Consider the following 27,935-nt stretch of genomic DNA (forward strand, 5'->3'; position numbering starts at 1 on the left):
ACCGCGAGTCCTAATTATTTGGAAAAAATAAGATTATTTACTAACAGGGGCAATTACTTTTAGCTTATGGAGTCTTAGAAATGTTTAACATTCACAAATATTAGTACAATAGTTTAAAATATTGCCAGCTTTTAATTTACAGCTGTAGGAGTTTTTATAGCTTAGTTTATCTATCTATGTATAAAAAAGTGCTCCATAGACTGCAATAAATCGTTTGCGATTTTAGATATATTGCCGACCCGAATGTTATAAGTACCTATCGCAATTGCTAAATTACTAATTTAACTGTTAGTTAAAGTTTAATTAAATTGTCACTTTATTCGAAAATAACTTTAGTCTAGTCAGCAAGTTGAATTTAGATACTGCTTCGAAAAATACATGTGGTACCTGATTAGATTCTGAATAAGGTAATGTCTAGAAAAATGTATTCGAAGCGTATATTACCATTAGCACATAAACAATTGCAAAAGTTAAAAAATAAATATTCATGAAAAAATATGGTATTTCGTTTTTAACCGAATCTCATAAACTATAATACATTTAAGAAATGAAAATAAAATATTTCTAAAGAAGTGGACATTTCCAATTAAAAAAATCCCAAGTACTGTAACTCTATTCATTGTAGTTTTCATTTACCGCTGAAAATAGCCCTAAGTTAGGGAACAATTAATAAAAAAATAAATCTCGTTCTTACGTCATTATCGTAAATGTAAACCAAAAAATGTTCAAATAATTGGCGTAAAAATATTTCGGTTATCGGTGCTCTGCTTATATACATACTAAGCAATATCATGCTATAAAAACAATACTTTGGTTATAATATTGTTTTATATTTAACAATTTTACCTTGATTTTAATTTTTTTTGTCAATTTTCACTATTATTCTGAAATTTTACACAACGTATTAAATTTTTTGTATTCTTATTAAGTGAAATCTTAATCTTTTATAAGATGGGCTCCACGAAGCGAAATATTTTTACGCCAATAATTATAAAAAAATTAAAATTTACAATAGAAACGAAAGTTCGAGAAAAAAGGGTTAATTAATAATTGCCTATTGTTGAAAAATCTACCTTTAAAATAATATTTAATGTTACGTATTTACTCGCTTTTTCACGCCGCGCGCGCATCCCTAAAATGAGGCGCGGCTATTTTTAACGTTAAATTAAAACTATAACGAATAGAGTTTAGAGTACCTAGAGCTGGATTTTTTATTGGAAAATTTTCTCTTCTTTATAGTATTTTTCAAACGGGATATCATCTCCATACAATTTATATCCTAAAACCTCCACATCTCGCAAACTTGTATTGAGATGACATACAATTTTGCGAGAATGAGAATATATCAGCATACCCTTCCTGTTTGAAAAATATTATAGGAATCTTTTGTTTTCATTTGTTAAATGTTAATAGTTTATGAGATATTGACAAAAACAAAATACCATATTTTTTATAACTTTGGAATTTTTTGTGCTAATAAACGATTCGAATTCGAATACCGAAGGGGTTTTAGGGTTCCGTAGCCAAAAAACGGAACCCTTATAGATTCGTCATGTCCGTCTGTCTGTCCGATTATGTCACCGCCACTTTTTTCCGAAACTATAAGAGCTATACTGTTCAAACTTGGTAAGTAGATGTATGACATGTGATGACAAAAATAGAAAAAAAAAACAATAAATTTTGGGGGTTCCCCATACTTAGAACTGAAACTCAAAAAATCTTTTTTCATCAAACCCATACGTGTGGGATATCTATGGATAGGTTTTTTCTAAACTGAATAGTTTGCGCGAGAGACACTTCCAAAGTGGTAAAATGTGTCCCCCCCCCCGTAACTTTTAAAATAACAGAATGAAAAATCTAAAAAAAAATATGATATACATTGCCATGCAAACTTCCACCGAAAATTGGTTTGAACGAGATCTAGTAAGGAGTTTTTTTTTAATACGTCATAAAATTAAAAAAAAAAAAATTATCCAACCCATACGTGTGGGGTATATAGGGATTAGGTCTTCAAAAATGATATTTAGGTTTCTAATATCATTTTTTTCTAAACTGAATAGTTTGCGATAGAGACACTTCCAAAGTGAAAAAAAACGTGTCCCCCCCCTGTAACTTCTAAAATAACAGAATGAAAAATCTAAAAAAAATATATGATATACATTACCATGCAAAATTCTACCGAAAATTAGTTTGAACGAGATCTAGTAAGTAGTTTTTTTTTAATACGTCATAAAATTAAAAAAAAAATATTTTTCATCAAACCCAAACGTTGGCACGAGAGACACTTTCACTTTCAGACACTTCAAGTGAAAAAATGTGTCCCCCCCCCTGTAACTTCTAAAATAACAGAATTAAAAATTGGTTTGTACGAGATCTATTAAGTAGTTTTTTTTAATACGTCATAAATGGTACGGAACCCTTCATGGGCGAGTCCGACTCGCACTTGGCCGCTTTTTTTCTAGACATTGTTTCAATTCCAATGAGGTATTTTTCAAGTATTTTTATTTCTATTTTGTCGAATAGACTACTCAACGAAATATTTAAAAAATGTATAAAATATAAATAAAAGTTACTCTACTAATAGTTCCTTAAACGAAAAGATTACTCTGCCAAACGAAATTCATACAATAATTGTTCTGTTAGTGCTCTGCTAATTAACAGAAAAGCGAATTGAAGGGTATGTGAACCAGGACTAGCAAATGTCGACTAAAAGTTAGATCTACGAATAAATCCCTCTATGAAACCTTGACCTGCGAAACGTTGTCTGAGAATCGAGTATCTGCGAAAAATTGATAAGGTAGCCCCCTAATAGGCTTGTGACGTCACACTTTCAGTCTATTGAGATCGGTAAATAGTACGATCGTTTAAGACTTGCAAGAGTCATGATTGTTCATGAACTAGTTCGGACTCCGACTCGCACTTGGCCGATTTTCGGGTGGCTGTGCTGTGACCACAACCTTTTTTGAGGGCTGGATCCGCGCCTGCGTTTGTTCCGGATTTTCGCCACGCTTTCGCTTGGCTACTAATCCCAAGAATTGCCATAGGTACTTACGGAAGCGATTGGCATCTTACTTTCTAACCTAGAAAAACTAGACTTTATTGAGATTAGTCCGGTTCCCTCACGACTTTTTCCTTCACCGAAAAGCGACTGATATATCGTGTATAAATTCCGATAAACATGAGTATGAGCCGGGGTTTGAACTTGCGACCGCCGGATAAAAAGTCTCAAGTATTTTAACTTATAAGTTGTTATTTTTTAAGCTTATAAGCCCATTGTGTACCAAATCGAGATCCGTCCAGACGTTTTGGTACCATGGACAAACATCACTCCAAACATACGAACTTTTACATTTCTGGCATTAGTACGATATTTAATGCCTTATTCTCGATTGATGTAAAGAAAATGTATTGAAATAGAAAAAGCAAATATTATAAATTGTTATTTATTTATACAAAAATGCCAGAACATATTATTAGGACCACATCATTGTATTCGACAACTACAACATATCCATATAAAGTCAGTTTCAATGTTAAACTCTATGTAATAGAATCAACGCAAAATGGAAACGTTTACAAATACTATAGTTACAAAATTAATTCTAATTTAACATAGCGACGGTTATTTACAAATTGATTTTTATTTGTAAATAAATTGACAGCAATAGCTTGATCTTATGTTAAACTTTATATAGGTTATATTCGTCTATTAGTTATTTACATTCACACAACCGAGTTTATTAAAATAAATAGTATTCTCTACAAGCGCCAATAATTATTTACATTTCTCCTAACAATTAATCGTAAATCATCTACTTTGGCTCACAAATGTATAGGCCGAATCTAACATACTTGATACATCTCAAATATTTAGAACGAAAATCAAATTTTCATATACACACGAAATGTATCGTCGGGATTAGACATACGTAACGTATTTTAAGAAAATATTAATTTTATTATATTTTATTCAAAAGTAATCTCTTAAAAATCTTACTGACTCACAAGCCATTTCCGTCAGTAGAAAAAGGAGGCAAATTTTAAAAAAGTAGGCGCGTAGGGATATCCCATAGAAATATTAGAATTCCGCGCCTTATTCTACTGAGAAAGTGGGTTTGCCAGATTAGAGTAATTATGTATCATTTTAGAATTATCGGTATTTTGACAGGCTAAGACGATACTTAGGCCGTAAAATTATATTAATTAGCACAAAAAGAGATCAGCGATCATACGAGAAAAGGCAATCAGTTTAATGCGATTATTCGTTCGCATTCATAAACGTGAAGAAAATAAAAATAGCAAAAACACAGACTATAACAGACATTGTATGTAGGTACGGCTACAATCGTCTTTTAAAGGAACACATTATTGTCTTTAAATTTTACATGTTATTCATTATTACAGATAAAGATATAAGGTGCTTTTGTATAATCAATATATCAAATAAATATGATTATGTTTATTCCAAATTAAAAAAAGACAATAAATAAGTTATTCCTTTTACGTAATTAACACTTGTCATAGTATAAAAAATAACAATAATTTTGGGTTGAATCGACAAAGGCTATACATATACATATGACTTTATATTATTTTAGCATTAAAAAAAGTTAATACAGAATTCAGTTTTTCGGTATAACCTCAAAGCACCTACGACCTCTGAGTATAACAGGTTTAATCTCACGTAAATGAATACGAACTCCGCAATTACTTACAATGGAGTTGAATATCAAACATCGTTACAAATTCATAAGAGCTAACGTGGATTCTATATGAAAATATTGACATAACAGTTACATCCCGCATCGGCTCTTATGAATCGATCTCTAGGTAAACATTAATATTTTACACGCAACTCTCCGGTCCTGGCAAATTCTCTGCTAAAACATGTTCTCTTCTTCTCGTATTGCCTTTCCCTTTACTTCTATGTAAAGTCGAGGTCGCCAGACTACTGGAGCTTAGAGTCGGCCCGCTTAGAGTCAGAGTCTGACTTCCAAACGGCGATCCTACGTTGCCGTTGGGGCACACAAAGTTGGGGCTCCCGAGAGTGGGGCTGTTAGTAACTACGAAATTAGACCTAAAATTATTAGCTAACGCCGATTGAGCTAGGTTCTGGTTTAGAACGTCTTCTTGTCTACTGCTCGGCACCATGTCGCTGCCGGGTGTAAGCTGTTGATATAAAACAATCTATAAATATACAAAATGTAATAAAAACGTTATGATAAGTCTATATCATTAATTTGTCCATCCTAATGTCATTTTCATATTACAGCTATAGTGCGGGTTCCGACTGAACGTCTTGCGACCTTCACCGAGCAGGAGTTTTGACCGACGGGTGTCAAGTTCCGGCGGTTCCGCGGCTGGCTCCCTGACACCGCGGGGTTGCGTAATGCATCGCAGCCAAAATGTGTTTTGTAGTTTATAAGTTTTAAGATGTATTTATTATAATATGTTTGCTGGTTATAAGGTTGATATTGGTATATATTGGTGTATAAATAAGGTTTATATTTGGGCCACTAGTTGCCTGAATTAAAGGTGTTTTTCATTTTCATTTTATAAAAATACTTAAAATCTGTATATTGTGAGATTTATGACTTATTTTACCTGCTGTGGATGTCCAGCGCTGTCAAGAAGGGCTAAGTCTTCTGCTGAAAATACTGCACCCACTTTGGTCCATTCTCCTGCAAAACAATATTCAAGTTCATTTTCTCATGTTGGCCGTAGTTCAAGGCATACAAAACAAAAAAGACCTTAAATTTTAATTTGCACCTAAGTAAAATCCATACTGTGTGCTTGATTGAGGTTAAACAATTTGTTATATTATTTTTCACCACATCAACTGGTAAAGGCCCTCTTGATTGATCGAAAACTATAATGAGAAAGTTGCATTTTATCCACAAGTGGGACAAAGTAATCAAATGCAAATTTCGAGCTGGTTCCTTATGGTAGCAGATAGAATTGACTTTTAAATGATGATCTAAATGATACATTTTTTATTACGTTAATTTCGATTACATTTGGTTTGATTATTTTGGTATTTCATAGTTCAAATTTTCCTCGCGTTGGTGTGGTGAAAATTTTTGTGTTCCACTCGGGGGCAAAGTTGTTGTTTAATCGCTCGTGCTACCACGAGCATAGCGAATGGTTAGAGAGTTGGAATCTTGAGCATTGCGAGAGAATCAAGGCAAAGGTAAAACAAATAACTATTGATACGACCTTGAAGATCGCTCGCACTGATTGGTGCATGCGAAATGAAGTGAAAGTCATGCGTGAGACCACTAAGAGTCTTAGTCTAAGACGATCGTTAAGGTCGTCTCAAAGCCAAATTAATGTAATTATTAGATTCGACCTCTGTGGATGTCACAGTTTACTCGTCAAACACCCTGTGCCACAAAGCTGCACAACTTAATTAGAATTTCGAACCTACCGCTTATACCTAGTCGGCCCGATTCAAAGAATGATTAGACACGTTTAAGGTCTTGGAAAGATCTTTAAAAGATCGATAACTAAACGAAATGTCAAAATTGACGTTTATTTCGATTCCGCTGTCATGTGATCCTAATAAGATCTATCTACGATATTTCTAACGTCAAGGTGACATTGGTTTCCCAAATCGAGCTGCTTCTGTCAGTTATCTAAACCAGCTGAACTTATCTAAACCAGAACCTATCGATATCGTATCTTATTCTTCGAATCAGGCCGAGTGTTTTAATTTTAATGCATTTTCTTAGGATGAAGGAGATATCAAGGGTGCTCACTCTATACATCATTTTCCTTAACTACCTACTTAATACATCATAAGTTATATGGGAGGTATGGTATAATAAGTTTTAGTATTATTATTATAATATTTATAAGTTTAACACTCGCTTGGAACTTAATCATTATTAAGCTTAAATGTAAAACAAATAAGTTTTCGCAAAGCTCACTTAAAACTTATTATAAATGTTTTGTCTGTATATGGAGTGAGCGCTCCAAGCTTATTTATTTCTTTATCGCCAGATTCAGGATAATTGCACTAACTTATTGAACTATAATTTAGTATTGATTATTATTCCTTACCTCGGACTTCTTTCATGCTAGGCCACTCATCGGCTTCCGCAGTCGGTGGGGCGTTTTGGTTTTCACAATCTAGAAAAAAGATCTCATCTGAAATATCAAGGACTTATATAACGAGTTCTTACAATTTATCATAACTGTTACTCCAATGTTAATATCCCGATTAGTGAAAGATTTTTAAAAATTCGAATTAGTTTTATAGTGAATTCCTCAATTATTTTCTTAATTCCCAACATTGCTGTTTTCAAAATCCTTAGAAGTTAGTTGTGAGGTTTTTATTCTAAATGTATATTGTTGGCATGGTCTTTCGTTATTAAAAATCGATATCAAAGATAATAAGATTATTAAGAGTTCGCTTCGGGAAAGTTATTCAATTTAAAGCCACAGGAAAATACAAAATGTTTACTAAGCGACCAGCGACATAACAATGTTAGGATCTAATGAGGTTTGAACTTGTGGTGTTACAGAAGGTCACAAGTTTAAAATTAGAAAAGTTGTGATTTACAAAACAGTCAATGTATCAAATATTAATACCTGGTGCATTCAATATGTCGGGCTGTGGCTCCGGCGTCTTCAGATCGGGCGACGGTTTGATGGTGTACGCCACCACGTACCGCCGGCCGCCGTCGCTCAACTCCAGCATGTCACCCGGAGGGTGCTTGTGTGGCGGTCGGGCGCGCCGCCGCCGTGCACAGAGCGCTGCTAAGGCTATCCCGCCGATGGCTAGTGCGGCGCCGAGCGCGGCGGCGACGACAACGCCGAGGGTGATACCACCCATCGCGCTTTTGCCATCTGGGTAAAATAGACACAATTATAGGGTCACCAAAAACCTAAAATAGCACGTACGGTGTACGGTAAGAAATTTAATTTTAGTACCGTTTCGTACGGTCACGTCTGAAAATATAATAAAGCGGAGCGGAAAATATAGATACGGACGAAGTGACAAAAATATGTATACACTACCTTAATATAAGCGCAATAAGGTCGTGTATACATCTTTTTGGCACACTTGCGTATCGATTTTTGAGTTCCACTCGGGGGCAAAGTTGCTGTTTAATCGCTCATGCAACCACAAGCATAGCGAATGGTTAGAGTTGGAATCTTGAGCATTGCGTACGGTCACGTCTGAAAATATAGATACGGACAAAGTGACAAAATACCTTAATATATGGGCAATAATGTCGTGTATACATCTTTTTGGCACTTTTTCCGTATCGATATTTTCAGACGTGACTGTACCTTGAGGTCACTATCGGTTTTTATATTGATTGTCACTGTGATAAGGTACGTAATGGAACGAAAATTAAATTTTTTGACTGTATCTACTAAACTATGTAGATTTTGAGTTCGCCTGTCGCATGCGTTTTTAAATAAAATTTTAACAAACCTAACTAACGAAAGCGAATCTAATTGACTTATTATTAGCGTAACAAACTCGCAAACATGGAATCGCTCGATAAAAAGTGTAAACATGTATCAATTAATATAACAAAGCGCCAAAACTACGAACGGATTGTCATAACACAATCAACGCGGCTGAGCTAAACACAATCCATCAACACATGTCCGACACGCGCTCCGCGTCGTCGGTCACAGTCACGAGCGACACACGGAACGAATGTCACGTTATTTGCAATGTTATTAAACGATGACGTATGAGCCAATTTTCAGTTAATGAGACTAAATACTGTTTTGTGTTTTTAGCTCAAATTATTGTTTTCAAACCTAGAATTATTAATTAATTCACGATTATTATTACCTACCATATTCTACCATAGTAATCTAAAAGTAACAATACCATAATCCGTCTAACCCGTCATAAATTTTAAGTCATTGTTCGCGTCTATACTTTTGTAAAGTTCTTTAATATATAAACTGTTACCAAATATCCCGTGAGATGGCGCTGTACCGGGAGCGGCGATTTCTACATCACGCTATCGAAATGTTTCTAGGGATTGTATATAAGGGTTTGGGATTATTTTGAATATATTGGCTTTATTTGTGATTGGTTGTTTATTTCCATAGTCAATCCTCCTTAAGTAAAGAGCGCCCTTTTTGAAAGAGGAGTACATACATTGGTCCTTTGCGAACCGGAATGTACTGGGCCTTAAGTGTTTTAGTGGTGCTTTCCTGCGTCAAGTGGCAACAGATTGTTGTCGAGGGTGCAGTCTCCGAGGGCGGCAGCGGATTTGGAGCAGTCGACGGAGTCAGCGGCGCCGTGACGTCACGGTGATCAACTTGGCGGGAAAATTCAACTAAGGTTCAAGTACTAGTGAAGTGAAAGTGTAAGAAGATTTCAAACTGTGAGTACATTTATGTTTATCTGTGGAAAGTGTCATAAATTGAACTGTCACCTGTCAAAATAGTATTTGGAATGAAAAGCTGTCAAGTTTGGACTTAGTAAAATTCATAGATTAAAGTAGAAATTTTCAAAGTGTTTAGGACTTAGAATAGTTTAAGAAAAAGTGATCCGACGGGGAACCTATGCCCGATTTCATATCGAAGTACATCACCCAAACACTTAGAAAATTTGAAAGCAAAATAACTTGTAATTTTTTCAAGACATGGGGACTTAGCAGATTTACGAGCAACTAAATTGGGACTTTGAAAATTCATGAATAGTTTTGTTGGGACTTGTCATTTATCAAGATGAGTAATAAGATGGAAGCGAGTATTAACTTACAACTAGATCAAAGTGTTCGTATTACCAAGGCATTCAGTAACTACAAAAAGTCTCCGAAGGAGCGGATTACCATCTCGTACGTTGAAACCAGACTCGAAAGCTTAGAGAAATTATGGGAACAGTTTTCACGTATTCATATGCAGATACTGATGTTGCCAGAGCAAGATTTACTACAAGACACTGCATACATGAAGGACGATGTGTATGATGCGACTAACGAGTTATACATGGATTACAAATGCGAACTCAAGAACGCTTTCAGCAAGTTGAATGCAACACCCAGCAATAGTAGTCCAATATTGTCAACTACAGCTTCAACGTCAAAATCGAGTCATGTGAAGCTCCCTAAGATCACGATTCCAACTTTTTCGGGAAAGTATGAGGTGTGGATGGGGTTCCGGGATTTGTTCATTTCACTCATCCACAAAAATCAGGACATCGATGACATCCAGAAGCTTCACTACCTCAAGGCGCATTTGACAGGCGAAGCGGAGCAGCTTCTTAGACATATACCCATTTCTAGCGAAAGTTATGACCAGTGTTGGGCCCAGTTAGAGAGTCGCTATAATAACAAGCAATATTTGGCGAATTGCATTTTAAAGAGATTTTTTGGACAAAAGACTCTTCTGACTGAGTCTGCCACTGACATTAAGCATATGTTAGATTGTACCACAGAAACGTTAAATGCATTGTCTAGTCTCAAAATTGATACAGGCACTTGGGATATTATCATCATTTACATTGTCAGTCATAAATTGGATCCAGAAAGTCGGAAAAAATGGGAATGTAAAGTAAGCGAATCTGTAACTCTGTCTGAACAGTTACCGACACTGGAACAATTTAAAGACTTTTTGCAAACGCGATACTTTTCTTTGGAATTTTTGGAACCAAAGCCGGGATATGCCCAAAAACCTAAATACGTGAATAACAATTACAAGGGGAGTTTTAGTCAGGTCAAGGGCAATCAAGTGCAAAAAGTTAATAATTTGCATATCAGTAACAATGTTTCATGTAATTATTGTAAAGGTGAACATCGTATAATTCATTGCAAAGACTTCAATGCTTTAGATGTCAATGTTAAACGTAATTTTGTTCAAACCAACGGGATGTGTTTCAACTGTTTGGGTAATAATCACTCTGCCAGATACTGCAAACTGACAACAAATTGTCAAATTTGTAACAGGCGACATCATTCGCTGTTACACCAAAAGGGGGATACGCAAGCCAATGAAGGTAGGGATTCATCAGCTAGTCAAGCTATAGCTCAAGTTCACACACAGCAAGTCACAAATTCAACAGGAGAAACTACACCGGGAACCAGTGTTTCAAATCACTTCGTGAATGAAGTCTCACAGCAAGGGTTACTGGCTACCGCGGTAGTAAAAGCCAAATCATGGGAAAGGGAAGAATATCATCTACTAAGGGCACTAATAGATCCGGGCTCAGAAGTCTCATTTATCACCTCAGCTGCAGTTCAGTTACTCGGGTTAAAAGAAACTCCAGCTAAGGTTTCAGTGTCAGGATTAAGAGGAAAGCTGATTACAGAGCTGAAGTCTACAGTTGAAGTTACAATAGCATCGCGCTCTGGTACTAGGAGTGCCATTGAGGTTACAGCATATGTGGTTGACAAAGTTACCTCGAACCAACCCTCTGCAAAGGTATCGATTACCTCCTGGCCTGAGTTGCAAAGTGTCGAGCTCGCAGATCCTGAGTATCACACTCCAAATAAAATAGATATGTTGTTGGGAGCAAAGGTCTACGCTCGGATCATTCAACCAGGTTTATTCAAATCACCCCAGGAAACTACGGTGGCACAAAAGACATCACTGGGATGGATTTTAAGTGGTGAAATAGGTTTACAGGCGAATGTCTCCTGCAAGCTGGTTAGCATGCACATTCAGGTGGAACAGTTGCTCAGGTCCTTTTGGGAACTTGAATCAGAACCTAGCAACAAAGAACGGATTTTAAAACCTGAAGAACAAAGATGTGAAGAGATATATGAAGCGACTACTACACGGGATGAGAACGGCCGATATGTTGTTAGATTACCGTTCAGGGATGAGCAACCAGCCTGTGTAGATGGTGGGTCCAGAGAGATAGCGTTGCGAAGATTTCACTCTCTGGAAAGGAGACTTCAAACCGATGAGCGCCTGCAAACAGAATACACAAAAGTGTTCCATGAATACCGGGATTTAAATCACATGGAACCTTTGTTAGAGCAAGAATCTAAGGAAAAGGGACTGTACTTACCTTACCATGCTGTTGTGCGTGACGAACGGGAAACCACCAAGGTTCGTATTGTTTTTGATGCGTCTTGCAAGGGCACAAACGGGGTGTCCTTAAACAGTGACCTTATGGTGGGTCCTACATTGCAGTCAGAATTGAGGCACCTAATCATGCGTTGGCGAATGCATCCAGTTGTCTTCATTGCCGACATCGTCAAGATGTACCGGCAAATACTAGTTGACGAAAGAGACACAAAGTACCAACGCATCCTGTGGAGGGAGAATACTACCCAAAAGGTAAAAGAATACAAGTTAAATAGAGTTACTTTTGGGGTCTCAACAGCTCCTTACCTAGCTGTCAAAAGTCTGATTCAAGTCGCCTTGGATGAAGGTGTAGACTTCCCTCTTGCGGCTAGTCGCGTATGTCAGGATTTCTACATGGACGATCTGATGTCAGGTTGTCAATCCGAGCAAGAGGCAATAGAGATCTACCATCAGATGAAGACGCTATTAGGCAAAGGAGGCTTTGAACTTCAAAAATGGTCAAGCAATAGTAAAGCTATGTTAGAAGAAATTCGAGAGAGCACTGCAGGGAAAGAAGAGCATAAAAAAATAGAAATGAAGCAAGAAGCTGTAAATAAAATCTTAGGACTTACCTGGGATCGAAATAGGGACGAATTTGCTTATACAGTTCAGCTACCTCCACCAACAGCCCCTGTAACTAAAAGGAAAGTAACATCAGACATTGCAAAACTATATGATCCTCTTGGATGGATAGCTCCAAGTATCGTTAAAGCAAAAATGTTCATTCAAAAGCTTTGGTTGGCAGGAATCGATTGGGATCAAGAGCTACCATCTCCACTACTTGAAGAATGGTTGTGTTATAGGGAAGAATTGTCACAGCTCACCAGATTTAGACTTCCTCGCTGGACAAATCACCAATCTAATGTCAGGTTGGTTGAACTGCACGGTTTTAGTGACGCGTCAAATGCTGCATATGCCGCTGTGGTGTATTTACGCGTTATTGATGCAGAAGGGTTGATACACGTCAGTCTATTGACATGCAAAACAAAGGTTTCGCCAATAAAGCAAATTTCTACTCCTCGACTGGAATTATGTGGAGCAGTATTACTAGCTAAATTATTGGTTGAAGTTTCAAATGTGCTAGATGTGGAAAAATCCAATATTCATGCGTGGACAGACTCGGAAGTGGTATTGGCGTGGTTGAGCAGTCACCCAAGTAGATGGAAGACTTTTATAGGAAACAGATGTTCAGAAATCTTGACAGCTACCAGTCGAAGCCAATGGTCACACGTAAAGTCAGAACACAACCCGGCCGATTGTACTTCAAGAGGGATATCAGCTTCTGAATTAAGTAACTTTGAACTCTGGTTATCCGGACCTGCTTGGCTGAAACAAGAAGTGATTAACTACGAAGTATTAAAGACAGTCAGTACTCAGCTAGAAGAAAGAAAAATACATACTCACCTTGAAACTGTGGTGACGGAATCAGACAGTGAGGATACTATGTGGTCGAAGTATTCTTCACTCACCAAATTGTTGAGAGTTATTGCGTACTGTCGAAGATTCCTGAAAAATAAAAGAAAAAATCATACCTATCTGCTGAAAAGTGAATTAGATGAAGCTTTAGCAATCATGGTAAAAAAGGATCAGCAACAAGCATATGCTGCAGAAATAGAAGAAATTAAAAAAGGTAAACTTAAGAAGAAAAGTCAACTTACCTCGTTTACTCCACAACTCGATGATTTCGGAATAATTCGTGTTGGTGGGCGGCTTCAGAGTGCAGATTTGACCTATGATCAAAAACATCCAATGTTGTTGCCGAAATCAACTTGGTTGACTCAGCTTATTCTTCGAGATGCGCATTTTAAAACTTTGCATGGAGGAGCACCTCTGATGGTCAACTATATTAGGGCCAAGTTTTGTATACCAGGCCTCAAGAATTTAGCTAAAACACATGTCAGGAAATGTATTCCATGTGTTCGGAACGCAGCCAACATTCGGAATCAATTGATGGGGCAGCTACCCTCGCCTAGGGTTAATATGGCAAGGCCGTTTGTCCGCAGTGGGGTAGATTACGCCGGGCCCATCAATATACGTATCTCAAAAGGTAGAGGAAACAAATCATACAAAGGGTATATTTGCCTATTTGTATGCATGGCTACCAAAGCCGTGCACATAGAAGCAGTTAGTGAACTGTCAACAATCGGCTTCCTCGCTGCCTTCAAGAGGTTTGTAGCAAGGCGTGGTTACTGTAGCGACCTCTACAGTGATAACGGGTCTAATTTCGTGGGTGCAGCTAAGGAACTCCAGTATCTCTTTAATGTCGAAAAGTCAAGTTTAGTTCCCGAGCTAGCTGACTGGATGGCATCCAACGGAACCCGATGGCATTTTATACCTCCTTACGCCCCCAACTTTGGAGGACTTTGGGAGGCAGGGATAAAATCTTGTAAATTTCATCTCAAACGCGTTATTGGGAATGCAACACTCACTTTTGAAGAGATAAGCACGGTCCTATCACAAATTGAGGCGTGCTTAAATTCAAGACCGCTGTGGCGCATTGATGATAACGGGGAATCACTACCATTAACACCGGGTCATTTCCTAATAAGAGAACCTCTCGTAGTAGCACCAGATCAGCGTTATGATCAAGTGCCGGTCTCGCCGTTACGTAGATGGCAATTATGTCAACGTATGATGCAGGATTTCTGGCGGCGCTGGTCTCAAGAATATTTAAACCAGTTCCTTCAAAGACACAAGTGGACTCAGCAAATTCCAGAACCCAAGGTAGGCGATGTAGTTCTGGTAAAAGAGCCTGATTTGCCACCGGCTAGATGGCTTCTCGGCCAAGTGGTTGAAACGCATCCAGGTTTGGACAGAGTAACGCGGGTGGTTACTCTTAGATGTAAAAATAGTCTTATAAAAAGACCCACTTCGAGAATTTGTGTTTTGCCATTAGCCGATTGAATGTTATATTTAAGTTAGATTTATGTTGAGTGCAATTCTTATGTTCAAATGTTGTTTTAAGTTTATTCTGATTTGTTTAGTTATAAATTGGGTTAAGAACTGTAGTTCTTGGTGGGCGGCATGTTCGCGTCTATACTTTTGTAAAGTTCTTTAATATATAAACTGTTACCAAATATCCCGTGAGATGGCGCTGTACCGGGAGCGGCGATTTCTACATCACGCTATCGAAATGTTTCTAGGGATTGTATATAAGGGTTTGGGATTATTTTGAATATATTGGCTTTATTTGTGATTGGTTGTTTATTTCCATAGTCAATCCTCCTTAAGTAAAGAGCGCCCTTTTTGAAAGAGGAGTACATACAGTCATACCATCAAAAAACATAGGGCAAATAGTAAGCAACAAAATAAAATTGCGGATTTAAATATCATTTAACTCTTTATAAGTGATTAAACCACTAATTTCATAATTTTCCGAATTGAAACAATAAAGTACTATTATTGCAATTAATGAATTAAAAAGCAATTCAAGAGGTTGAGCTGATTACTTAAAGCTTTTCGATTACTTTCGATCAAATCCTGACCGTTAGCTGTTTGAAACTTTGCTTTTAGGGTAGCCAACTTCATTATTTCAAAAGGCTTAGGAGAGGAGTTTAAGGTCATATCTGTCATGCATTATAAATTATATTAGTTCTAACTAAAATATTATGTGTGAGGGTCAGAAGTAAGTACGTGGTAAATAGTGAAATAAGTACAGGTCGATATTACAGTCAAGTGGATGTATATTTCGTCGTAGGCTAATTTATACGCCTTTATTACGCTTTTTACTTAAGCAATCCAAGCAGTATTCTTGTTTATTTGTTTGTATACCTAATTAATAAAATTAGAAATGAAAAGTTATTTAATTTTGGAAATTGCAAGTAATTTTCAAGGGACGTACCAAATATGGTTCACAAACACTTTAAAAAACAGATTTGCATTATTATAGTACCAAGTCGTTTACAGCTTTTTATTTATATATATTTATTTTATTTATTAAGGTTTGCCAACAGGTGTAATACAAATACAATTGGACTTAAATAATAACCACAAAAATCATACCGGAGTATTCACCCAATTACAGGCAAACACAACTTGCTTACTACGCGCTTACATTTTGTACTTATGTTAAAATTCTTAATCTTAGCCAAAACAAAACAAAAAAAGGCTACAAGCATTAAGATACAAGAAAGCAAAATGAACAGTAAATATTGGTAGTAAATATAATATTTACTTGCATAGTAACATAGTTTTACATTATTAAGCACATTTATATACAAGTTAATATATACAAGACTTAATAAGCACTATCCACCATTGTAAATAAGATAAACAGCGCAAACAATACAGAATGATAACCGCCGCGCCGTACACATCCACGGTTTTACCTTAATTAATGTTCATATTAAATATTCAAAGGCAGGAAACCGGAACTTGCGTAGTAATTATTCTTTAATTTATGCCGGTACTAACTGGAGATTTGGGGCAAGTTCGCGTTTGCATTCATCGCAGTAATATGGTTTTTGTTACGATGACCTTTGAAATATAATTTTGGCATTTTTTGAGGTAGCTAGTAACAAAGATTTGTCAATAGTAGGAAAGGTAAAAGTCTAAGACAAAAATGTGCCTGGAGTTTGATATCAGAAATACGTAGGTGTCGCTTTGTCGCCCTAAGCCATAAGCTTTAATTATTAAAAATGGACGTTTGGCAATTGAGTTACCACTTACCACAAATAAACGCTATCTGTAATATTGTATAATATTCTTGACATACTAGTTATGTATTCTGTAGCATTAGTTTATGAGACTGCTAGTGGATTGTTAAAACCAGCAGTGGCAGCATGGTTCCATTTTTATCGTTTGTCACCATGCCTGTCACTTTCGCACTTACATACTTGTTAGAACGTGACAGGCATGGCGATAAATGACAAAGAGCCGACCATCTTAGCCCTACAGACGCGGTTTATTTATTTAGTATAAATTTTATTTTGAAACTTGGAGAGACTTTACACCTCCAAATGTTATTAGTATTAGTACTCTGACATTGGGGACCTTTTACATCTCCAGATTTAATGTATTTTTAACCATAGAGACTATACATCTCTACATTGTACTGTATTGTATTGTAGTAATTATTTATTTTAAGATTATTATAATGTAATGTTTACCCAAGTATTGGCTGTTGTATTTATAAATGTTGTTATGTATTTTTCATGTCACTATATGATGTTACTATAATGTTGTACTGACTTGTAAAAGAGCCCTTGACGCTTACTTGCAGAAAAAATTTTTGAAGTTTGAATATTTATTTGCTTGTATGCATTGTTGTCATCAAGCATGACTCCCAGAGAGATAAACAGATCATTGATTTTCATTCAATAAGATCCTAGCATACATATTATTTACCTACAATTTATAGTATGTTATACATAGAGCAACATTTGAGATGTTTCATAATCTATGTAGGTACGTGTAGTGTTTTCATATTGAGCACGTACCTGTTTATAAACTTCGGAGAATTCGATACCGGGAAAATGCCACGTGAATGTATCTGACAATATTGAGGTTAATAAAGGTATAGAGGAAGGCGACCTTTTGTTTCAATGCTTGCTGGTAAGTATATTCGAAATTTAATGGTACTTTGCTTTTGTACTAAAAAGGGGTTTAGTTATACCTGGTAAATTAGATATATAATATGGGAATTTGTTGCGTACGTAACACAAAAACAGGCAAAATAGACAAAACAGGAAAGAAATATAGGAGAAATTAATGCTGTGTTGAATCGTAGTGAATAACGTCAGCTAATAGCTACTTTATGTTCGAGAAATTCGGCACAATTTCCCTTACCAGTCCTCCGGGCCGCATCGTTGAACGCGATATTCTCTAGCAAGGTCTTCTCTGACTCCCCCTTGAGGTTCCTCGCGAAGATGAGCAGGTTGAAGGTGGCACCTTCCATCTCACCGCCGGGAGACAATTGTGATAGGTCCAGCTTGAATGTCACCAGCCCATCTGTCACAAAGTTGGACTTCATAAAAATATGATAACGAATACATCTGTGATCAAACTAGTGTAATAGTTCACACACATCTTTAAAAGACAACGTTCCTAATTTATATTTACTGACAATAAGGTGGTGTAAATCTTTTTTTGGAACGACCGTACACAATATGATACACAAATGTCTCTGTTTGACCTAATGGTTGACTGATAGCGAATGCCTTTTGGCTTTAAGTTCGCAAATTGTACATTTTTCTTTATTTGTGCAGTAAAGTTTAAATAAATAAATAAATATCACAGATCGCAAGGAGCGTAAAATTGCTTTTACTTCATGTATTATATGCAGTATATAATTCTATGCAGTCTACTATGCAGGATCTCCCCTAAAAAATGATGCATCTTGGAAATCCTCTACTTACTTTTAGGACAGAAACCGATAAATAATAATTAAAGAAAATTATAAAAAAAATGCGTCCTGTCGAGTTTCTTGCGCCGGTAACTTTTTGGGGTTGAGCTGTGATATATAAGTAGGGTTAAATACAAACTAATTGTCAAATTCAAATCCGCAACGCAGGTTTCGTCAGGAGGGTACATTCAGCATCAAAAGTAGCGGATCAAACAACGCTTCAAAAGTATCTACCATTGTGTAACAGCTTAACAAAAAGTAATATAGTTTTATATGCAGAACAATTTAGACTGTAAAAGATATTCTTTTGGACGTAAATTTTATAAATTTTAGAGATTTATCTACATTTAGAAAAAATCTCCGGAATATCAGATACTTTTGGTGCATTGTTTCATCCGCTACATCACATCATTTCGATGCTGACTGTACAACCATAAATTGAAAAATAAAGACTTTCACTTTCACTAAAGGGCCAAGTGAGGAGGGTACATTCAAAATACAAAATTGTACCTAAATTACTTATTTAGTTTAATAAGTTTTCATTATAACCATTTTTTATCTGACCTTTTTAATATAATTTTCATTTTTTCTGATCATATAAAAAATACATACCAGAACAACGACAAAAGCGTACAATTTTAATCGTAGCTCTGTATCTACCTGGTTCACAGTTCACCAACTGTTTTATAGTTTGTCGGCTATCAACTTTATAGCCGTTGAAATTGTTATGGCTCCCTATGGAAACTCGTAATCAAAATAACTACCTCTTTATACCCTTTTGCTCCAAAATGGATGACGCAGATTCTGATTTAATGATGTTTATTTAAAAAACGTATTTTAATCGTGGTGTTCGTTTTTACGGGCTCAAAAACGTATCAGTACTAGTGATTAATTAAAAGTCGACTGAAGTATTATCATTACCGATAGTAAGCAATTTATAAATCATAATAAAGATGTCTTCCGTGAAGTAAACATTATATATTTGCAAACCTCTTTCATGTTTTCTTATCTCAACTGTTAATATCCGACATTTGACATTGACTCAAGTAATTCTGACAATAATTAAAATTACATTGAATAATAACTAATTCAGCTCATTTTATTGTAAATACAATAATGTTTAAAAATGACATGACAGTGCTTCATCGACATCGACTTAGAGAAAGTTTCAATTTGTCTTCGCACTTTTTAAACGTAAAACCAAGTTGCTCCCCCAAACCGGGGCATGTTTATAAGCCCGCGTAGCCTACATGCCAATCTTTGAAGCTCCGTAGCGCAGCGTAGTCATCTCTGTCTATCACTCTTCCATATTAGTACGACAGTGGCAGTTGCGTTTCGTTAGCTACGGAGCGTTAACGATTGGCATGTTGGCTATGCGGGCCGTTATTGGTTTAGTTGGTATGCTCTCGGGCCTCACGGTGTATTGCCGCTTTGCTCTAAAACGAAACCTGATAAGGATTTTTACCATCCTAAATCAACTACCTAGTCGGAAATTAACTAAAGTTGTATATTAATCTCGAATTTAAATTATATCGAGACGTTCAATGATTTTGAATTAGCAGGTAATAGATCGGTGGGACAATGGATATATGTATAAGCGCATAAGAAAATAATACACGTCTACTCTGACGAATTAAGTACGGCCGAACTGTTGCCCGTTTGGGGTGAGCAGTATGAGGGGTGAATGGGGTGATTGAAGTACAAACACGCACAATAAATGACATTCACCCGTGTCATTAACGCTAGTATTGAAGTGGGTCCTGCCACTGATCGGGTCCAAGGCCTCTAATAGGAAAGTTTGCGCAACGCACGCGGAGCCATTTTCCATCGGCGCTATTTCCCATTTAGAGCGCGCAGTTGATTGAAGTATAAACTGCACTCACCTGTATCATTAACGCTAGTATTGAAGCGGGCCCTCCCACTGAGCGGATCCAAGGCCTCCAATAGGAAAGTTTGTGGTAGCCCGCCATCATAGCCGGCAACGCAGCGTACGCGCAGCCAGCCGCCGTCGGCGCTGTTGTTGCCCGTTTGCAGTGAACAGTTGCGCGGCGCGCTGGGACGCGCTGTGAATGAAAACTCTTTATCCGACAACTTTTCACTAAAACATATTTATAATGGGTCACTCACGTAATTTTGGCGCCGCTAATAGTGGTTGATGGTGGTAATTTTACTGTTTTTCTTATTTTCAGGTTATGTACAGTCAGTAACAGAGAGAGGTGACCCTTGCCAATAAATTTCAATGCAGGGGGGGGGGGTCATCCCTCTCTGCAGCTGACTGTAAACCAAGCCGTAAAATCGCATTGCCAGTATATACTTATGCATTATAATGCAATGCAATGTTTATAAAAATATGTACCTATATAAAGCGAGTTGCTAATTTGCTGGACCTATACAGGTTTGAATAGGTCCTAGGAACCTACCTGCGTCCAGTTTTTTTTTAGTTTATTTTAAACACAAACAGTCGCTTACACGAATGGATTTGTAGTAAAATGTTTTACTTAACATACTAAATGAATGCTTAAATTTTATAAATCTTTACCCGCTCTTTATGTAAATCCTAACCATTATAACTTTAGGATGCAATAAAACAGAACATCTTCAAAACTATTTCACCTAAGAACGAGTTTCTTCACTTTAACTACCAATTTGGAACTCCAAGTATTATTCTCCCGAAAGTACCAAAGATAACATAAAAAATAAATAAAAATTATCGTAAACACAGCACGTAATAGAGAATGGGTTTATTCACATCGCTTACCAAGCATGTGTGCATTGACGACATGAACTGTATTTCTTTGAATTTTCAAGGTCATACTCTGTAAGTTGAATATTTAGGTTATAGGTACTAAACTATTTACAACATGAGTTCAACCCTGAAATTCCGAAATGAATGGCAGTTTTAGTCACTTACGCCAATAAAAAGGTTAAGAATTTCATGGAGCAGCCATTTTTTTTTCTTGATTTCGAGGTTGGTTAAATTATTTGAGTGTTTCTGTTAGTTCGTTAGAAATTGTTGTTGTTGTAAATCTTTAGATCACGGGATACCTACATTGATTTGACTAAAACTCGAATCTTTTGCTCTCGCACAGCGATGGGAAGGGCAAATTTTGTAAAGCGCAGTCAGCAAAGATAAGCGCCACTTGAATGTGTAATAATGAAGTGTGCAACGTAAGCGTAGGTGTGTGGTGGCTGAGGCGTGTGTATAGGAATATAGGGGTTGAGACGTGCAGCGTACAGAGTGTAACGTATTGTGATTACCTATGTAAGTATTTAAAAAAAAAAACAACATCTTCCTTGCGTTATCCCGGCATTTTGCCACGGCTAATGAGACCCTGGGGTCCGCTTGGCAGTTAAACGCAAGAATAGGCCTAGGCACTAGTTTTTACGAAAGTAATTGCCATCTGACCTTCCAACCCAGAGGGTAAACTAGACCTTACTGGGATTAGTCCGGTTTCCTCACGATGTTTTCCTTCACCGAAAAGCGAATGATCAAATGATATTTGGTACATAAGGGCTTGTGCACAAATCACGCAAGGTTTTTTTCAGCTACTTTTTGACTCTCCTCTCCCTCTTGGTGATATTTAGTGAGGTTCTTGGCTACCCCTCCCTCCCCCACATAACCTTTTTTGTTTTGAGACTTTTTCATTCGACCTAATTTTAATAAATAGTATCGTATTTACTAAATCTTGTTTATTTTTCAATTTTCGTTATGAATGTCATAATCTTTTCGTAAAATAGACTCGCTATTTTGAAGTGCGATATTTAACGAAACCGAGAAAAAGTATCTGTAGAAAAAAACACGTGAGGTCTCCTTATATAGCGTAGCGATTATCTTGTTACACATACTACACGTAGTACTTAAAATTACCTAATCCCTCTGAGAGGTCATGAGCAAGGGGCGACAATTCAACACGCTACACATATAATACACGCGCAGATATTAAACTCAGTGCGGAAAGCGGAGAATTTCGTTGCACCGCCGCAGCCAACTCATATTTCCGCTTGCAACTGTGACGTGGAGTTAGAGAGATCATTATTTTCAAAGAAAATCATTGAATTAAGATAGAAAAAATACGGAAAGCCACCTATTGCTAAATAATTTTAAGAATATTAAGGTAATAAATTTGGCAAAAATTATATGTTTGGTCTGTACTATTCTTACCACAGGCAAACTAATACTCATTGAGACAATTCTAAAATTCCCAGACACAATTAAGTTGCGTTGTTTCATCGTATACAAATTTTTAGCTCATACTGAAATCGGCAAGTGGGACAAATTTAGCTTCCAAGATTTGACTCTTGACTAACAAACTTATATAGTAACAGGGCAATGAATTAAAAGCCAACTAATACAACAAAAAAACTGCAATAACCTATTTTGAGAAGATGATCTATGCGGGAATCATCATTTATCCATATAAACTGCCTGCAGACACCTGTACGATGTAGAGAGAGGGTAATATAGAGTACCCCTTGTATTATTCTTGAATAAAACAACGTCTAGAGTCTTCAATGGTGGTGTATTTTATATAAATCCTTTACTTAAAAATATTAACATATTTTTGGAAAGGAGCGAGATGCAGTACGTGTAGCTGTCAATAGCGAAAAGTGTCGGGGTCAATGTCATAGCTGTCAGCGACTATTTTGTTAAGGCGGCGTCACACTCAATATATTAAGGTTGCTTTACACTCTGCTACATCTCCCCCTTTTTAAAAAAAAACAATTTGTAATATCGTAAAATTACACAGAAGTACTTATTTCTAACATAAAATTCTACAATATTCAGTTTAATAATACTACTAATACTTAATCTTTTAGCTATTACAAAATTGTAATAAATTTGTTTCTTCTAATCAAATGAGCACACTTACTAATACAAATTTTACATTTGTTTCTTTCTCCCCCTTTTACAAAAGAAAGAAACCATGGGAGTTGGACCTTCAACCAATAGTGGAGACTGGTGGAACACAAAGCTTCACGCCGGTCGAATATGAAATGATGTTCTTGTATATTCCACATTATTATTATCTACTACGTTATAAGACCTAAAGCCATTACATTTACAAATTTTTCCTTGTAACCATATTTTTTTATTTGGTTCTTTTTTGAACCACACATGCTGTCCAACATAAAAATCATTTTTACATCTAGCTGTACTATTGTAACACTTCTTATTTCTATGTGATGTTCTTTGGAACTGCTTTTCTACATTATTATTAAGCTTTGGCTCTAGATATTTATAGTTAACAATGGCTTTTGTTTTGATATTTCTGTTCATCATTAACTGACTAGGAGAAAAACTAGTACCAGAGACGGGAGAAGCCCTATACTGTAGCAGTGCTAATCTGAAGTCAGTTTTATCTTCATAACATTTAAGTAAAATTTTTTTAGCTATCTGAACCCCTTTTTCTGCCATTCCGTTTGACTGAGCATATCTTGGGCTAGTATATGTGAATGTGAAACCCCATTCACGAGCAAATTTATGGCACTCTCTGGAGTCGAACGGCACATGGTCTGAAACTACTTCATTAGGGATGCCCCAGTTACAAAAAACATCTGTAAGTCTGTTAATTATACATTTGGCACTTTTACTTGTTAATAACTTAATATCTAACCATTTAGAATAGTAATCATATACTACTAGATAACTTTTTGTTTTAAATTCCATTATATCTGTAGCTATTTTATTAAAAGGCAATTTAGGTACTTCATGAGGCAATAAGGGCTCTTTTACATTATTATTTTGGTAGGTTTGACATACAAAACATCTCCTTACATATGTGTCAAAGTGTTCATCAATTTTTGGCCAATAGTACATATTCCTGGCAGTTTGTTTCATTTTAGTTGTGCCAAGATGCCCTTCATGTAACATTTTCATAATATTTAAGCGTAATGTGGTAGGTATTATGATTCTATGATTTAAAAATACTAGGCCTTCATCTACAGTTATTTCAGATCTAAATTTATAATAATATTGTAAACTATCTGACACATGTTTTTTATCGGGCCATCCATTCTTAGTATATTCAATTAATTTAGAAAGTTCCGTATCATTATTAGATTCTGTAATTAATTCTTGTTTTTGCTCAGGAGTGCACTGTAAGTGACTCGCAAGTCCCACGCAATGGACCATTTCGTTAATGTATGGATCATCTGTTGTATTATCACACTGAATATATGCACGAGATAGTAAATCCGCTATGTACATGTATTTACCTTTTAAATATTTATATTCTATGTCATATTTCAGGAGTCTTAATTTCATTCTTTGAAGCCTAGGGGATGGGACTTCATGAATATGTTTTTTAAGCAACGACTCCAGTGGCTTATGATCATTTATAATTGTACATTTTTGTCCATAAATGTAGTAATGATATTTTTGAGTTGACCAACACACGCTAAGTAATTCTTTTTCGATTTGTGAAAAATTTTGTTCGGACGGAGTTAAACTCCTTGATGCAAAAGCCACCGGCTTTCCTTCTTGCATAAGGCAACAACCCAAACCATCTTTAGATGCATCACATTGTATCACTACTGGCAGTTTATGATTAAAATTTTGTAAGGTTGGAGCTTCTGTTAATTTCTTTTTAATAGTTTCAAAAACATCTTCATGAATTTTCGTCCATAACCAAGTCACATCTTTTTTTAACAATAATTGAAGCGATGATGCAATATTAGCCAGATTAGGAATAAACTTTCTTAAATAGTTTACCATACCAAGGAATATTTGCAGCTCTTTTTTATTAGTAGGGCTTTTCATATTAGTAATGGCATTTACTCTTTCTGGATCAATCTTCATGCCTTCTTCAGAAAAAATATGCCCAAAATATTTTACTTCTTTTAATTTGTACTGAAATTTATTTTTATTAAAACGTACATTGTGCTCTTTGGCCCGTTCAAAAACTTTATTTAATATTGCATCATGCTCTTCTTCAGTATCACCACATATTAATAAATCGTCACAGTACACAATGACACCCGGGATGTCACCAAAGGCAGTTTCACTGTACCTTTGGAAGACCTCCGGGGCTACAGAGATGCCAAAAGGGCACCTTAAAAATTTATAACATCCAAATGGGCTGTTAAAAGTGCACAAATCACTAGAATTTTCGGATAATTTAATATTATAGAACCCATCTGATAAGTCTAAGACTGAAAAGTATGTTTTGTTACACAATTTTGAAACTATTTCATCTAAAGTTGGTATTAGGCAATGTTCTCTAATTAATACTTTGTTTAGGTCTTTGGGATCAAGGCAAATCCTAAGTGAGCCATCTTTTTTTTCAATAATAACAAGGTTGCTTACAAAACTCCTAGGGTGTGCGACTTCGGCTATAACTTTGTGTTCCACCAGGATCCTCAGTTTCTCGGCAAGCCGACCCATCAGTGCATGCGGCACGCGGCGGGGGGGCCGCACTACTGGTTGAACTCCTGGCTGAATTCGCAACTCCAATGGTTCCTTGAATTCCCCGACACCCTGAAAAAGTTCCAAATTTAATTTAATAATGTTATTTTTGTTTGAGCTTAGAGCTTCATTAGTTAATGTATTAATTTCTTCTAATTTTAATAATCCTAATGTTATTAGGGACCTGAAACCTAAAATAGGACGGAGATTTTCTTTAATAATTACAAACTCAACATCAAAACTTTTTTCATCATTTTTAGAATAAGTCTTTAGAGTGATGGTACCTAATGGGAAAATTTTGCCACCATTGTAGACCTCAATTACTGACCTTGTCTCAGACAATCTGCTTTTAATATCATCATTGACAATTAATTTGAGATCTCTTAATGAAAGGACATTAATGCCAGCGCCTGTATCACACTTTAAAGATACCCTTTTGTTTTCGACTCTTAGCTTTTCCGTCCACTCATTCTTAGTAAAGTCTATGGAATAAACTAGTCATAAGTTGTGCACATTATTATTAGTGAAATTTGTATTCATTTCATGAACCTGTCTATTAGGCATACTGCATCCTACACTAAAATGATTATATTTTTTACATTTTGAGCAAATTTTTCCAAAAGCTGGGCAGTTCCTAGGCCCATGTTCTGTTTTACATTTTCTACATAAATAAAAGTTTTTGCTGTATTGATTGTTGCTATTGAAAGTCCTGTTGTTATTCTCAAAGTACTTATCTTTCATATCTGAAGGCCGATGAGATGAGGGCCTTGCTTGTACTGCATGCACCTCCGGGTTCTTCAGCGTCTTCATGTGTTCTTTGCAGAGTTCAGCAGAGCGGCATATATCCACTGCCTTGTCCAGGGTCAGTTCTTTTACTTCCAGTAACTTCTGCTGTGTCCGCTGGTCCTTAATTCCGATGAGTATTCGATCTCGTAGCATCCTATCCTTCTCCTTGTAGTTGCAGTTTTCAGCAATTTTCCTGATGGCTGTGTAGAATGCATCGAAGGTTTCTCCGTCCTCTTGGTCCCGTTTGTTAAAATTGTAACTGTTAATCACCTCGTTTTGCTTTGGTTTGAAGTGGTCGTCGAACAATTCAATGATTTCGTCCAACTTCGTTTTCTCGTTAGTTTGCAGCACATTAAAATATAGTTCCTGCGCTTGCTGTCCGATGCAATTGAGAAGTATGGCAGCTTTTCTTGTTTCAGCTAGCCTTTCGAAGCCAGCGGCAATTAAAAATATGCGAAATGACTGTTTAAACCTCTGCCATTGCGGCCAACAGTTTCCTATGTCGTCTAGGTTTAAGCCCTGCGGCATTTTGTACTCGACCGCGCATGCCATGCTATCTACTTCGTTAGTTTCGTCATCAGACATTGTCGATTTTTCTTTTATTTTAACACAATTACCTTAATACTGAGATGTACCGGCCGGGGTCCGCAATGTGCCTTCTTAAGTTCTTATTTTAATCTCGTTAAATCTTCGTAATCGTTCTTCTCCGGCTGCGCCATGTATTATTCTTGAATAAAACAACGTCTAGAGTCTTCAATGGTGGTGTATTTTATATAAATCCTTTACTTAAAAATATTAACATATTTTTGGAAAGGAGCGAGATGCAGTACGTGTAGCTGTCAATAGCGAAAAGTGTCGGGGTCAATGTCATAGCTGTCAGCGACTATTTTGTTAAGGCGGCGTCACACTCAATATATTAAGGTTGCTTTACACTCTGCTACACCCCTCTCTCCAGGAGTGTGTTGTGCTTGGGGAATGAAGTCCGCTGAGAGTTATTATGATATTAGAAATTCCGTAAGCGCGATGTAAGAGTTGCATGGCGCTTCATACGGTCACGTCTGAAAATATCGATACGAAAAAAGTGCCAAAATATGTATACACGACTTTAATGCCTATATTGTAGGTAGTGTATAAGTACATATTATTGGCACATTTTTCGTATCGATATTTTCAGACGTGACTGTACAAGGTTGCCTTCTGCGTATAAAAGAGGCTCTTCTAACGCTATCTGTTAGTTACTGTGGCACAACGTCGACAGACACAGAGGAGACGTCACGTACCTACCAACCCGATGGACCCGAGTGCTTCAGGGTTTTTTGTCTAACGCGTGTCTTCGACTCAATCAAACAA

At 36.5% G+C, this 27,935-nt stretch overlaps 1 protein-coding gene and 1 long non-coding RNA gene across 3 annotated transcripts in view; one reads left to right on the forward strand and one right to left on the reverse strand.

Annotated features, from left to right (window-relative positions):
* Window positions 1-1,813, forward strand: part of LOC133528230 (uncharacterized) — a 225,261-nt gene extending 223,448 nt beyond the window's left edge. Inside the window, exon 2 of the long non-coding RNA XR_009800970.1 lies at window positions 1,762-1,813. This is a non-coding gene — a long non-coding RNA (uncharacterized LOC133528230). The remainder of the gene's footprint in view (window positions 1-1,761) is intronic.
* A 1,614-nt stretch (window positions 1,814-3,427) lies between these two features.
* Window positions 3,428-27,935, reverse strand: part of LOC133528226 (hemicentin-1-like) — a 189,280-nt gene continuing 164,772 nt past the window's right edge. The window contains exons 13-18 of one of the 2 annotated variants that reach the window (XM_061865505.1): window positions 20,278-20,457; window positions 17,839-18,000; window positions 7,594-7,851; window positions 7,063-7,131; window positions 5,605-5,681; window positions 3,428-5,169 (exon numbers count right to left, since the gene is read on the reverse strand). In XM_061865505.1, coding sequence (XP_061721489.1) covers window positions 4,846-5,169; window positions 5,605-5,681; window positions 7,063-7,131; window positions 7,594-7,851; window positions 17,839-18,000; window positions 20,278-20,457 — 1,070 coding nt within the window. In that variant the 3' untranslated portion in view covers window positions 3,428-4,845. Of the gene's footprint in view, window positions 5,170-5,604; window positions 5,682-7,062; window positions 7,150-7,593; window positions 7,852-17,838; window positions 18,001-20,277; window positions 20,458-27,935 lie in introns of both variants that reach the window. The other variant, XM_061865504.1, reaches the window with a different exon arrangement.

Source organism: Cydia pomonella, chromosome 19 (assembly GCF_033807575.1).
Source record: "Cydia pomonella isolate Wapato2018A chromosome 19, ilCydPomo1, whole genome shotgun sequence".
Lineage (NCBI taxonomy): Eukaryota > Metazoa > Arthropoda > Insecta > Lepidoptera > Tortricidae > Cydia > Cydia pomonella.